We start from the raw sequence: 13,412 nt of genomic DNA on the forward strand, positions 1-13,412 counted from the left end.
ATCTGACGGTGTCAATAGTGCCCCCCCCCCTCCCCCCTCCCCACCAAAAAAAAAGAACTGTGAAAAAATGCCATACTTTAATTTGCAATAGGCCTTATCACGGTTTTCGACGCCATTTTGACGAGTAGGCAAACACGCTTGAAATAACAGTGTTTGTATGGAAATCCGATGTCAAATAATTTAAGTAAAGCATCGCTTCTGAAAAATTCCTAAATTGGAAACTTTTGGCACTAGGAAAAGGATTTCAAGAAAAAAAATTAGAGGGATGAAGCTGTGCCAGAAAGCGTCCAGTCGAGTTTTGAACTTTCCATACATTTGTCTGTAAAAATAGTTCGCGGGAAAAAAATACAGACAAATGTAAAGGAAGGTCAAAACACGACTGGACGCTTTCTGGCACGTTTTCTTCAATGCCTGTGGCTTATAGCCTGTATACTTCAAGTTCCAATCTTTCTCCTGACCCAAGAGACAATTACAGTACTCTGTAGGCATTCTATGCATGTTACTCGTACTCAGGCAGCAAAAGATACTTGACATTAGATAAGGGAGATATTTAGGGTACATTCTTCCACGAAACTCCAATTAAACCAATCAAAGATAAACATCAAAATGTTGAACTCGGTAGTAATGTCAAATGCGGTTTATTAGAACTTTATTATCAGTCGGCGGGAATCTGTCGACGGTGTCAATAGTGCACCAAAAAAAAAAAAACAGGTTGTGAAAAAATGCCCTACTTTAATTTGCAGTTCATTTGTTGTTCCTGTCGCTTGGGTGGCGGACGGCTCTTTATTCGGCACTAAAACTTATCAACCTTGCACAGTTACTGATGGCCACAGCAACACTAGCAAGCCTGCTGATAATTGCTTCATGTCTGACTGCAGGTATTGTCTCATTGTTCTATAGCAAGCGTTCGTTGCTACTGAATCGGAATCATTCTTTTCGTGATAAGTGCTAGTTAGGTAACAAAACAGACGAATCGAAACAAACTGAATTGAGTGCAGTTTTGTGATCAAGGGCGGGTTGCTAGGATGACCCAAGAACACTAGAATTATCTTAGCTGAGAAGGCGATCCTATAGTATAGGTTGCAAGCAGGATCAATTAACTTCTCTCTTCATGTTATGAACAGGCAACTGTCTTGGTTGAGTTTACGGGGAGGAGGATGGTTGGAATCCACAACAATATCTATGCAAACTTAAGTACATGGAGATAAAAATAACGGCAAAAAAGAAGAAACGGTTCTCCAATATGGCAGTCGCTATAGTTGAAGTTGAGATAAAATTAAACAGTTTAATTTCCTTATGATATCCTCACCGCCATTTTGACGCGATGGCTTAGCTTTGCAGGGAAATTTCTTCAGTTTAGTCACCAGACATGTGTTAAGCACATTTGAATCCAAAGTGGAAATATTCTTTCACTGTTTAATCTACCATATATAGATCATAAAGATTGGCCACTGAGGTGGCCTAAAATATCAATAATACGATGCATATCATTGTATACGACACAGTTGGCATATGCCTAAACTCCTACGGATAAGCGAGACCGGTAGCTAACTGAACTTGATTTATGTCTTCTGGGTAAGGGGTGCAAATTTTTTTCCTTTTTAAATTCGCGATTTTTTGTTTGCTTTCATTCCACATTTGCTGCGGAACTGCCACGAAACGAGGGTCACAGAAAAGCCTATGCCATGTCAGTATAGTTGTTATAAACCATCTACAGATTTGTAACACTGAACCGCGATGACAAAATTAAAACTGGCGGATACCGAAAACGTTCTTTTAACTGAAAAAGTTATGTCTCGTTTTTATTTTCAGTTTCTTGTCTGCAGTGTTACAGGTGCGTTAGTGAAGACACATCCGATGCTCTCCAAGAGTGCGCATTTAACTCTTCTGGACTGGGAAATGACGCGGTCGTCAACTGTAGTTCTAATGAAAATCGCTGCATCATCGTTAAAACAGTTCTCGAGGACGGCTCTGTGACTACCTTTAGACGAGCCTGTGTTGCCGAGCGTGAATGTTCGGAGAAGAAGTGTTCAAAGCCCGACGAAAGAGGAACAGTTGTATGTAAATCTTGCTGTGAGAAAGATCTCTGTAACAAGGGAGAAGGGCCTACACCGCCTACACGTTCGCCTATATCGTCGCCTGCAATTGAAGCAATTGGCAAAACAACACAGTCAGGATCATCCAAGTTCCCATTGATCAAGGGCCTGTACATGTTTGGGGCCTTTCTTGCTTGTTTCTTGGTGTGTAAAGGGATCATGGCATGAACACTAGCTTGTTACCTTTATTTGTTTAGTTTGTATTGATCAACATCACTAGGCTCAAAGCCATGTTAATTTTTTTTTTTTTTTGTATTGTGACGTATTAGAACAATCATCGTTTATTAGAATTTCACAGTTTATAGTCCGTAGACAAAGTTACTCGTGATAAACAAGATCAACTTGCGGAGGGTATAGTGAGTACAAGTTTTAGCGATGAGATAATAATAAACGTTCAATTTGAAAGGCGTCTCAAGTCGTGAGCGCTCTTAACCGTCAAGGAAGCAGTCAATTTACGCTTGATTTTTAATCAACGGAACTCTACCGCTTTGCCTAGAGTAGTCTCCGTAGTACAGTGAAACCAAATATAACGGAGTGCTTGGTAATGGAAAAATTTTATGTCGTTATAATCCCCCCGGGAGATGCTTAACATCCGCCCGGAAGTCAAAGCCCTTACGCTGTTGCCAGACAGAAAAGAAAACCCTTTGGTATTTCTCCCAGAGAAAATGATGTACCTTTCGCATACCTAGAGTAGAAACACTTCAAGTTTTTACGGCTTGTCTGTTCCAGATATTTTTGAAGGGCCCTTTAAAATACCTAAATGGCTCTGCTTCCCCGCCCTCTTCTATACTTCAGCTTCTAAAATCGTTTTCCTTTATATACTTTCTGCCTTGAAAAGGTACCTCTTTCGTGTGAAGCCTCCCCATACAGTCGCTTGTACTTCTCGAAACCAGTTTCCTTTTGACAAGGCACAAGACCGTTAATGTTTCGATGTTTGCATTGATAACACTTAATCGATACTTCAGTAGACCATTCATCAGTGTCAAATTTGTTAGAGGTCACCATCGGCTATGTTCTATTTCGACCACTCTTCTCACCCCACCCCTCCCGTCAAAGAAACGCTTCAAGACTAAGGCGTAACCATGGTCAAAACACCAGTCAGTTAGTCTTCTGTCACATGCTTTCTTTTTTAAAAAACATTTTTTTCCGTGACCCCAAGGGGGGAATGGGCATGCGCAGATGCATTATTGTGCCAAGGTAAAGTTAACCCAATACCGCTTGCACTCAAAGGTTATCGTCCCACTAGTAGTAAATTGTTTCACTCGCTCTCTAGTGACGCGACCTTGGGCTGCCTGTGTTCACAGTAGATTACGCAAGTCCTTGTGCAGTTATCAAAATATTTTTTACACGGAATGCCCGTAGGGCATGACGTGTCTAGGTTTCGGTCGGGTATCTTTTTTTTCATCGGTGTCGCAAATGTGCACATTAATTTATGCATTAAACTCTGTCCTCCCCTAGTAAGGATATTTTGTTCTGATTGTCTTCAACAGAAGCGGCCCAATCAAAATCTATTTTTCAGGCACATATCACGAGAGAGGGGACCCACTCATCACTTCTGTGTGACGTCAAATTATCATTTGATTTATTCATTAAAACTAGATTAAATTCTTCCCTTTCCCAGAAGGGATCTATTGTTTTGATTGTCTTGAACAAAAGCGGCCCAATCAAACTCCATTATCCGCGCGTATATCACGAGGGAGGGGACCCACTCATCTCTACTTGTGTGACGTCAAAGCAAATCATCATTTGGAAAAGTTGTTTTCGTTCAATGGCGCCCACATGTCTGAATTTAGGACTCCGAATCTGCCGTTTTCAGAAAGAAAACGAACGTTTTTCGAGCGGTAAATCGAAATAATAACTTCTAGGTAGTACTCGAAAGTTGAAACGGTGGAAATTGTGAGAGTTCACAGCGAAGAAACTTCGCTTTTACAAACAGATCGAATAATTCAAAGCCAAGGAAGCCAGACCAGTTCAGCGGGGTCATGACGTTATTGCAGAGTTATTCCCGGTATGATTCCCAGTGACACAATGATAAAAATCGTTATCACAGAGTGATTTCCGGTATGTTTCCCAATAACACAATGACAAAATATCAAGCAGTCTCTCTGAATAAAACCATTGAATTATTTTAATTGCAAAGGAAAGAAAGTTTTTAAAAATCTGCGAAGCATACAATGGGGAATAAATGGGGCTACATTAAGCATTCCGTGTAATGCCATTAGAGGGCCATCTTGTCCAAGACAATGTTAAGAGTAGGAGAGGACCCTGGGAACGAGGATGTGGAGTGAAATGCGATAAGAAGGCCGGGAGTGTCATGAGTTTGGTAAGTAAGAATTCTATTGGCTATCGGGTGTACAAATATTTAAATAGACATTGAATAGACGCCACTGAAATTTGCAGTTCAAATTTTGTTGTTTTCGCTTGGGTTTGCAGGCGGCGCTGTATTTCAATCGAATTTAAGCACCAAGAAACATCTTTTCACGACCATGACTGTACCACCACTAGCCCGTCTGCTGATATTTGTCGCATGTTTGGCCACAGGTATTCTCCTCTTTACTTTATAGCGTGATTTTCATAACTAGTGAAATCGAATCGAAATTGGAATCGATTTCCTTGAAATACTCACAAGGCGACAAGTGGTTTTAGAGGCGATTTGAACTAATCCAACAGAATACAAGTTAAGGGGCATTCTGTGGGTTGACTGAAATTATTTTAAAAAAAGGAAGTTTTTACTGGACCTTCTTGCTATTTTAGTTTACCGTTTCATTTACGTAAAAGGATTTTGTTCAAAGTCGGCCGGGAAAATTCTTTTTCCTCGTCATGTTTTCGAAGTAGTGACGATTGAGCGTTTTGTTTCTCCATCTGTCGGCTGCGGGACAGCTTCACAAGCTCGTATTACTGGAAATATCCTTTTTGAAACTATGTAATAAATCTTTCTAAGGATTTGGCACATTGGAGTATACAATTTGAAAATACAGCGGAATCTCGACTAGTCGAACCTTCGATTTTCCGAGACTTCCTGTTCTTCTAACCATTTATTTCCCTTGGATTTGCTTCGGTCAGCATTTTCACTTTCGAGCAAAATTCAGTTTTTCTAGGAAGTTAAAACGAAATCGATATTCCGTTGTAGTTTTAAATTAGCCGGCGGACGACAGAAGAATAGGCCTTATCACGGTTTTCGACGCCATTTTGACGGGTAGGCAAACAGGCTTGAAATAACAGTGTCTGTATGGAAATCCGATGTCAAATAATTTTCATAAAACATCGCTTCTGGAAAATTCATGAATTGGAAACTTTTGGCACTAGGAAAAGGATTTTAGGAACAAAATTGGAGGGATATAGCTGTGACAGAAAGCGTCCAGTCGTGTTTTGAACTTTCCATGCATTTCCCTGTATTTTTTCCCGCGAACTATTTTTAGTAGCAGCTCACGGCTGGTTCGCTATACAGACAATTTATTTAATTCAATATTTATCCAGGGGCATCCAATTTAGCAGAGTTAGTTTAAATGGAGCCCTGACACAGCACAAGACAAAACACAAAACATTGAAACAAAAAAAAAGCAAATAAAAAACTAGACAAATAATTAAGTTATAAATGCAGCATGTACCGCGGGCGTTACTGCTTAAGATGGCTCTTGAGTTTGGTTTTAAATTTACTGAACGCCACTACCTGTCTAATGGTTCTCGGGATGGTGTTATAAGTTCGAGCACCGTTTATTCTGAAGTTCCCCTGACAAATGTATGGAAAGTTCAAAACACGACTGGACGCTTTCTGTCACAGCTACATCCCTCTAATTTTGTTCTTAAAATCCTTTTTCTAGTGCCAAAAGTTTCCAATTCATGAATTTTTGAGAAGCGATGTTTTATGAAAATTATTTGACATCGGATTTCCATACCAACACTGTTATTTCAAGCCTGTTTGCCTACCCGTCAAAATTGTAAGATTTTGTGTTGTAACTGGGATGAAATCTATCGATAAATGCGAAATGTTGATTGTGCAAATCACTGAATCTACATCAAGTAATGGTGACCAATGGTCTCGAAATAATACAAACCTAGGTATTAATTTGAGGGGATTGACTCAATAAAGCCTTTTCAGTTGTAATTGTATGTGTGCCGATATTAACAACCTATGCCAGGCGTTGATCATTGTGCTGTATGAGGTGTATACTAAATATAGTCAATATACGGTTGACAAGCCTTCGCGCTCACGTGCGTGTTTTAGTTTTGCCCTCACGGGTATATCTTTTTGAGAACACCCTTTTATTTATGAAATAAGCGGTGTTCCCCTGAAATTTTCTTTAAGAGCTGGATTTTTTTTATTAAATGCCATTTATGGTTTGGAGGATTTGCGTTATGGTCACCGTCGCATGTTTTGTATTTTGATCTCAAAGGTCATTTCTGGGTTATGCGTTCCGATCCGTTTATTAGAATTCTTGTTGTTTCTGTTTAGCGACTGCCGTTCTTATGTACTTTGTGGCATCCGGTTCAGGTTTGGTATGGCCCATTTCAGCGCATCCAGTGACAGTATAGCCTCTCTTTTTATCACTGTAAGGATAGGATTTGAACGATGTACATGTATCTTGCAGCTTTTAATTTGTGTTGCTGGGCCCGGCTATTTGATTTTGTCGCAAGATGTTGTGTTTCTTATCACGGCTATCTGTCTTTTGATCCTTTCTTTATCATTGTAGCTTGTTTGAAAGCTATGCAATGCGTTAAATTGAGGGCTTAAGTCCTCTTTAGTCCGTTTGTGTTTTTGTTAATATCGCTTCGCTCCGCTCTGTAACTGTGAGGTTTGTGTAGGGAGAGCTTTAGTTAGTATTTTCCTCCTGTGTTTTGATTACGCCACAGAATGATCAGACAATTATCCTGAGTTAGCATTCTCGTTGCTCTGGCCAGGGGAGATTTCCCCGTGTTAACTATCACTGGTTTCAACCCTCCACAGCGCAATAGCTCGATAATTTCCATACCCTAGCACAATAATTTCTCTCCTTTGTTTGGGTAAAATTTCAGCAGCCATGAAGTTATAATGCACGTACTTAACTGGAAAGAAAACAATCTCGACACACATAATTACAACTGAAAAGGCTTTATTGCGAAAATCCCCTCAAATTTACACCTAAGCTGCCTAAGTTGTACTTTTTCAATAGAATAACTTGATGTAGATTCAGTAGATTTCACAATCAACCTTACGCAAGAGTGTTTATCGATAGATTTTATCGCATCAATAGCACAAAACCTTACAGTTTCCACCCACCAACATTAGTCACCTCCGCTTCTCACAAAATCACGGCGAAAATGCGTTACTCTTTGTCCAAAACCACTGCTTTTGACAAAGAAACAACTTTACACCATACATTTCTTTCTAGCGACTAGCCTGGCGATCCCAAAATCCTTTGCGTACACATGGGTCTCTGATTACTGGCAAATCATTCATTGCATCTTAAAACGCGGCAGTTCTGAGTGACAAAAATTGCATTGAATTGCTTGACAGAAGTCACCTGTGTAGAAAATCAATCATTAACTATGACCTCGATATAACGAACATTTTGGTCGTTTCCCCTCGAATTCGTTATATCGAGGTTTTCGATACAACGAGCCCTCGATTTAACGAACAAATTATTTAAATTTGGCCGGTCCCAGCGACTTCGTTCAATCGAGGTTCCACTGTAAACCGACTGAATACAAGTTAAGCGACGTTCTGTGGGTTGAAATACATGTATTTGAAATTTTTGAAAAAAATCACGTTTTATCTTGACCTTCTTGCTTCTTCAGTTTACCGTTTCATTTACGAAAAAAGATTTCGGTCAAAGTCGGTAAAATTTTGCTTTCGTGATAATTTAAAGTAGTGGCGATTGAACGTTTGTTTCTCTATTTAGAAACTAATTAAAAACATTTCGAAGGATTTTTTTAGATCTGGCACCAATTGCCGGGCAGTTGGAAAATGCAGTGGAATCTCGATTATTCCAACCTTCAATTTTTCGAGACTTCCGATTCTTCGAACCAAAGCAGTTTTTTCCCTTTCTCCGTAAAAACTAAAATTTTAAACTAAGATTTTTCCTTACATTTTCCGTCTTATGCAACAACATCACCACATTAAATTGAGACGTAAATCAACTTCCATCAACACAGGAGATCTTAAATGAAGACCTTTAGACTCTAACTTATGTATAAGATAAAGATCGCCTTAAATATTGTCTTTAAATCATCTACATTTGAGAAGCGCTTATGTTAATCAACATAACTGCATCTTACTTTAAGAAAGAGCCATTCTAATTACATTAATCTGAGTCGATGGGGTCCTTATTTTGAGGCGTTTTTTGTCTTGTGGAAATTTTAAGACGCCTAAGTAAGCTATAAGATACTGCCACCCTACATAAGATATGCAATACGCCGGCTTAAGCTTGAATTAGGTATGCTGAACAGTTGATGTGTGTTTCGCAAAAAAATACCATTACAACAACCTTCTCTAAATCGTTGGCTCAATGCATTCCTTTCAATTGGAAAAAAACAAATGATCCTAAATGAAATGAAAACAGTTCCCTAAAAAAATTCTCCTGATCCAATTCTGACAATTCTGTAAAACCATTTTAGTTCTCGGCAAAAAAAAAATTCTAACTTGCTTGATGAATTGTGAATGATTTCTGTCTCAATTTAATGTGGTGATAGTTTTGCATAAGACGTAAAACAGATTGGCAGATTGAGCTAGCACCATTTCGTTTCTTCATTTTCATTCATGATGAGTGTTAGAGTTGAACCTCTTGCTGGGATGACGTTATTATGCTAGGAAGCTAGATGGTCAAGTTTTAATCATATAATCACGACTTAGGGATTAATAAATAGCAGCATATTTCGGTGCAGTTTTAACAGTCATTGAAAAAGGGAGACAATTATTGCAATCTGGCTCTTGAAACCTTTGAAACTTGTTATTAAAAGGTTTCTCATTTCTTATTTGGAAGTTGAACAAAAGCTGGTTTTCCTTCCTTTGGTTAGAGAAAGTACTAGTACAGAGGTTAATGGAAGAAATTTTTGAAAATGACAGTGAGCCAAGTACGATACGCTAAAAGGAAAGTGTGCCAGCCTCATTTTCAAAGCTACCACAATATTCCGTTGACATCCCTTGTGTGCTTACTATACAATACGTTGAGTGACAGCATTTTTTCGTAATCATAGTAATCACAACAAATATTTTACCGTTTATATAAGTTTAGACTGTGGATTGTATTCGTTATAACGGGCATCATATCGTGGGTCTTAATAATAAATAATTTATTTACTTATATAGCGCCCTTAAACATAAGAATGATCAAAGGCGCTTTACAATCCAAGAAAACTAATATTTACAATAGATATTACAATAAAAATGCTATTTAAAATAGATAATTACAATAACAGTATTAAATTAAATAACAATAACAAATGAATAATGAATAAATGGATGAATGAATAAAAAATGAATAAATAAAATACTAAGCACCGATAAGATCGTAATACGAAACTAAAACGCTAGCTTAAAAAGATAAGTCTTAAGAGATTTCGTAAATAGCGCTAGCGAATCGTGCGCGGGCGAGCTGTTCCACAGCGCAGGCGCAGAGGCATGAAACGAGCGGGCACTTAAAGTCGCGCGCATAACCCCTTTTGGACGTTCTAAAAACATTGTATCATTATTGCGTAATGAATACCCAGATTATGATCTAATACAGATCAGGAGCCCGTTTCTCGAAAGTCCCGATAACTTATCGGGCCCGATAAGTGATTTTGGTGAAAAATGTTTCTTAGTAGAAAGTCAATTTTTGTTAGCTTTAAATACTAAATTTTAAAATCTTGCAACTGTATAAAAACATTGGCTAAGTACCATGTATGTAATCACTGTGTAATCGGCGAAAAAACATTTAAAAATATACTTATCATACCCGATAAGTTACCGGGACTTTCGAGGAACGGGCCCCAGGTTACTTAAATAACTAGGAGCCATGCCATGAATCGCCTTAAAAGTAATCATCAAGATCTTGAATTGAATACGATAATTTACTGGCAGCCAATGAAAGTTGTAAAGCACAGGTTTAATATGATCGAATTTCATTGTGTCCGTTATAAGCCTGGCTGCCATATTCTGTATGCGTTGTAATTTCGATAGCTGGTACTTGGGTAACCCATATAGTACACTATTGCAATAATCCAGCCTTGAAGTTACGTAAGCATGCACTAATGATTGTCTGCATTCCTTGGATAAGTATTTCGATATACGCCTAATGTTATGAATGTGATAGAAGGAGGCCTTGCATATATGAATAATATGGCTGTTCATCTCAAGGGACTTTTAATATATCCGAGTCCCGTTCTTTAAATTTTACTGTCACTGTTGAAAACCATGAAAACTTCCGTCAAAAAGTAATGACTTCTTTTTATTTTCAGTTTCTGGTCTGCAGTGCTACAGTTGCAGCCGTGAAGATAATACTGACGCTCGCCAATACTGCGCATTAAACTCTTCTGCACTTGGTAATAACGAGAACGTCACCTGTAGTTCTGACGAGACTAAGTGCGTCATCTCTAAAAAAATTCTTGGCAACGGCACTGAGTCCCTCTTTACACGAAAATGTGCTGCCAATGATTTCTGTTCAGATGTCGGCTGTTCAGGGCCCGACCTAGAAACTGAAGAGTTTGTGTGTAAATCTTGCTGTGAAGGAGATCTCTGTAACAATGGTACAGGACTTACACCGCCTTCGCCTTCGCCGACGCCTTCGCCGACACCTGAGAATACACAGAGTACGCCTCCAGTTGCAGCAAAATCAGGATCATCCAGGATCCCATTGATCAGCGGCCCGTACATGTTTGTGTCCTTTCCTCTTTGTTTCCTGGTGTATAAAGTAATCATGGCATGAACACTAGCTTGTTACGTTCATTTGTTAACTTTGTACGATCAGCATCAATCAAAAGGCTAAAAGCAAACTTTGAATTTCTTTTGCTATTGTTACGTATTAGAACAATCATCGTTTACTAGATTTTAAATCTTATAGTTCGCAGACAAAGTTGCCCGTGATAGACAAAGTCAACTTGCAGAATGTATATAGAAAGTACTTATTGTTTTTGACACATATCTTAACGATGAGATACTATTAAAGATGCAGCTAAAAAGACGTCTAAAGCTGTAAACGCTCTTAACTGTCAACGGAGCTGTCAATTCGCGCTTGGTCTCTTTTTAATCAATGGAATACTACAGCTTGACTTGAAGAGGTCTTCGTAGTACAGTGAGACTGTACTGAGATGGTTCCCCTTTCACATAGCTAGAGAAGACACACTGCATGTTTTTACGGTTTCTCTGTTCCAGACGTTTTGAAAGGCCCTTTGAAATACCTATATGGCAGCTTTCCCGCCCTCTTCTATAATTCAGCTTCTGAAATCGTTTCCCTTTTATATACCTCCAGCCTGAAAAAGGTACCACTTTCGTGTGAAGCCTCCTCATAATGTCGCTAGTACTTCTCGAAACCAGTTTCCTACTTACAAGGCACAATACCGCTAATGTTTCGATGTTTGCATTGATAACACTGAAGCGATACTTCAGTAGACTATTCCTCAGTGTCAAATTTGTTAGAGGTCACGATCAGTTATGTACACATTGCGTGCCTATGTTTTATTTCAACCAATTTCCTCACCACACCCCTCCCGTCGAAGAAACGCCTCAAAACTCAGGCGTAACCATGGTCAAAACACCATTCACTTTATCTTCTGTGCATGCTTACTTTTTTAACAAGAAGCTGTTTTCAGCTTATACTCGGGCCATATTTGACTGCGTGGTGCGTAAGATTACGATCGTTTAGCAGTGATAACTTCCAGCATCGCTAACTCCCCAAAATCGATAGAAATAGACGGAGATATACACCCAGGAAAAAAAAGTTCAGGCTTCAGAAGTGATTCATCGTTTTATTGCTACAGCTCTGTTTCGTATATGGTCAGGAACTGACCACACTCATCACGCAACTTCAGCGAATGACCGTAAAGTATATAACGTAATAAAAAACTGGTGATTTAAAGCAAGCAGCTGCTGGGCGATAAAATACAATTCCACGTGCCGTGAGAGAGTTCACGTGCCATGATACAAACGGTTACGTTACGTTATACAAGAGGTGTTTTGGTACGTATCTATTTATATGAGGGCATGGATTTATCAGATCATTCGAACTGGTGATTTAAAACAAGCGTTTGCTGGGCGATAAAATACTAATGCTCGTGGCGTGATACAATTCACGTGCCATGATAGGTTTTGAGTACATATCTATTTCTGTGGGGGCTTGGACTTGGTAATTCATTGTGTTTGTTCAGGCTACCAAGATCTTTTCTACGGAAATAAACTTTTCGTGAAAACATAGGTTACATTTCTTGTTAGTGTTATTATCGGGTTTGGACTTTTTGAGTACTTTCCATTTAATTAGAAATGTTTTGTTTGCGTCCGTCAGGGTCCATATATTGTTCAGATAGTTCCGTTGCATTGCGTCTATTGGCGTTTCGGAAGAATGTGTTGTGCCAGTCCCACGTACGATTCTGTTGTTGTTACCGTCGTTCGCTTGGAGGCATTTACCATCAAGTGGGCATTCTGCTTTCTTCCTGCAGTCGCAGCACGGGTCATGATTTTGGTTTGGGGTTGTTGCTACATTTGAGAGTATCTGTTTTTTATGTGATGCGATGATGGTTTTCATGTTTGGCATGCATGAGTAGCTGAGTTTTAGTGTCTGTCTGTTGAAGATCTTGTTTGTTGGGTGGTTCTTGGGGAAGCATTTGTCGACGATGGATAAAAATTTCTGTACAATTGACAATTTCTAATTCTCAGGCTCCTATTTAGTATACACTGACATAAACACTCTATCAACTTATCCATGTAAGCTCATATTCTTTTACTCAGATGTATCAACGATATGAAACATGATTTAGCCAAACAAAGCTCTGTGAGCAGGCTAGGGCACAAATTAAACACGTTTGTCGACAAAACGATTTCCTTCTTGAACAAATTCAAAAACTGATGACAAAATTGCAAGTACGTTCGCATGATTTGTCGTGTGTGATGTACTCAAGCAGTTTAAGGCCTGGGTTTGAAGGGTGTTCAGAAATTATGAATGATCCCCTATATCTTCGGTTTCTCTGCCTAGAACAGGATGAAATTTTCCCTGAATATTAAACTTGATGTTTTCTTTTGCCTTAACGTATAATTTTGATCACGTGACACATCACGTGACCAAAAAATGAAAATTACGTAAATCGGCGATATGGCGGCGAATTTTCTTTATATAGATAACTGAATTAGTGTTTCCGAGGCAGACTTTA

The 13,412-nt window shown here is 38.9% G+C and overlaps 2 protein-coding genes across 2 annotated transcripts; both read left to right on the top strand.

The window, feature by feature from the left end:
• Positions 1–707: 707 nt before the first annotated feature.
• On the top strand, positions 708–2,501 carry LOC146459715 (uncharacterized). Its single transcript, XM_085089205.1, has 2 exons — positions 708–878; positions 1,813–2,501. The coding sequence occupies exons 1-2, from the start codon at positions 824–826 to the stop codon at positions 2,262–2,264; spliced, it is 507 nt and encodes a 168-aa protein (XP_084945331.1). The 5' UTR covers positions 708–823; the 3' UTR covers positions 2,265–2,501.
• Positions 2,502–4,477: 1,976 nt separating this feature from the next.
• On the top strand, positions 4,478–11,241 carry LOC146459716 (uncharacterized). Its single transcript, XM_085089204.1, has 2 exons — positions 4,478–4,637; positions 10,512–11,241. Exons 1-2 carry the CDS (start codon positions 4,583–4,585, stop codon positions 10,976–10,978), a joined length of 522 nt encoding a protein of 173 aa, XP_084945330.1. The 5' UTR covers positions 4,478–4,582; the 3' UTR covers positions 10,979–11,241.
• The last annotated feature ends 2,171 nt before the right edge of the window (positions 11,242–13,412 follow it).

The sequence above is a fragment of the Pavona decussata genome, unplaced genomic scaffold (genome assembly GCF_977016875.1).
Source record: "Pavona decussata unplaced genomic scaffold, jaPavDecu1.1 SCAFFOLD_217, whole genome shotgun sequence".
Taxonomy (NCBI): domain Eukaryota; kingdom Metazoa; phylum Cnidaria; class Anthozoa; order Scleractinia; family Agariciidae; genus Pavona; species Pavona decussata.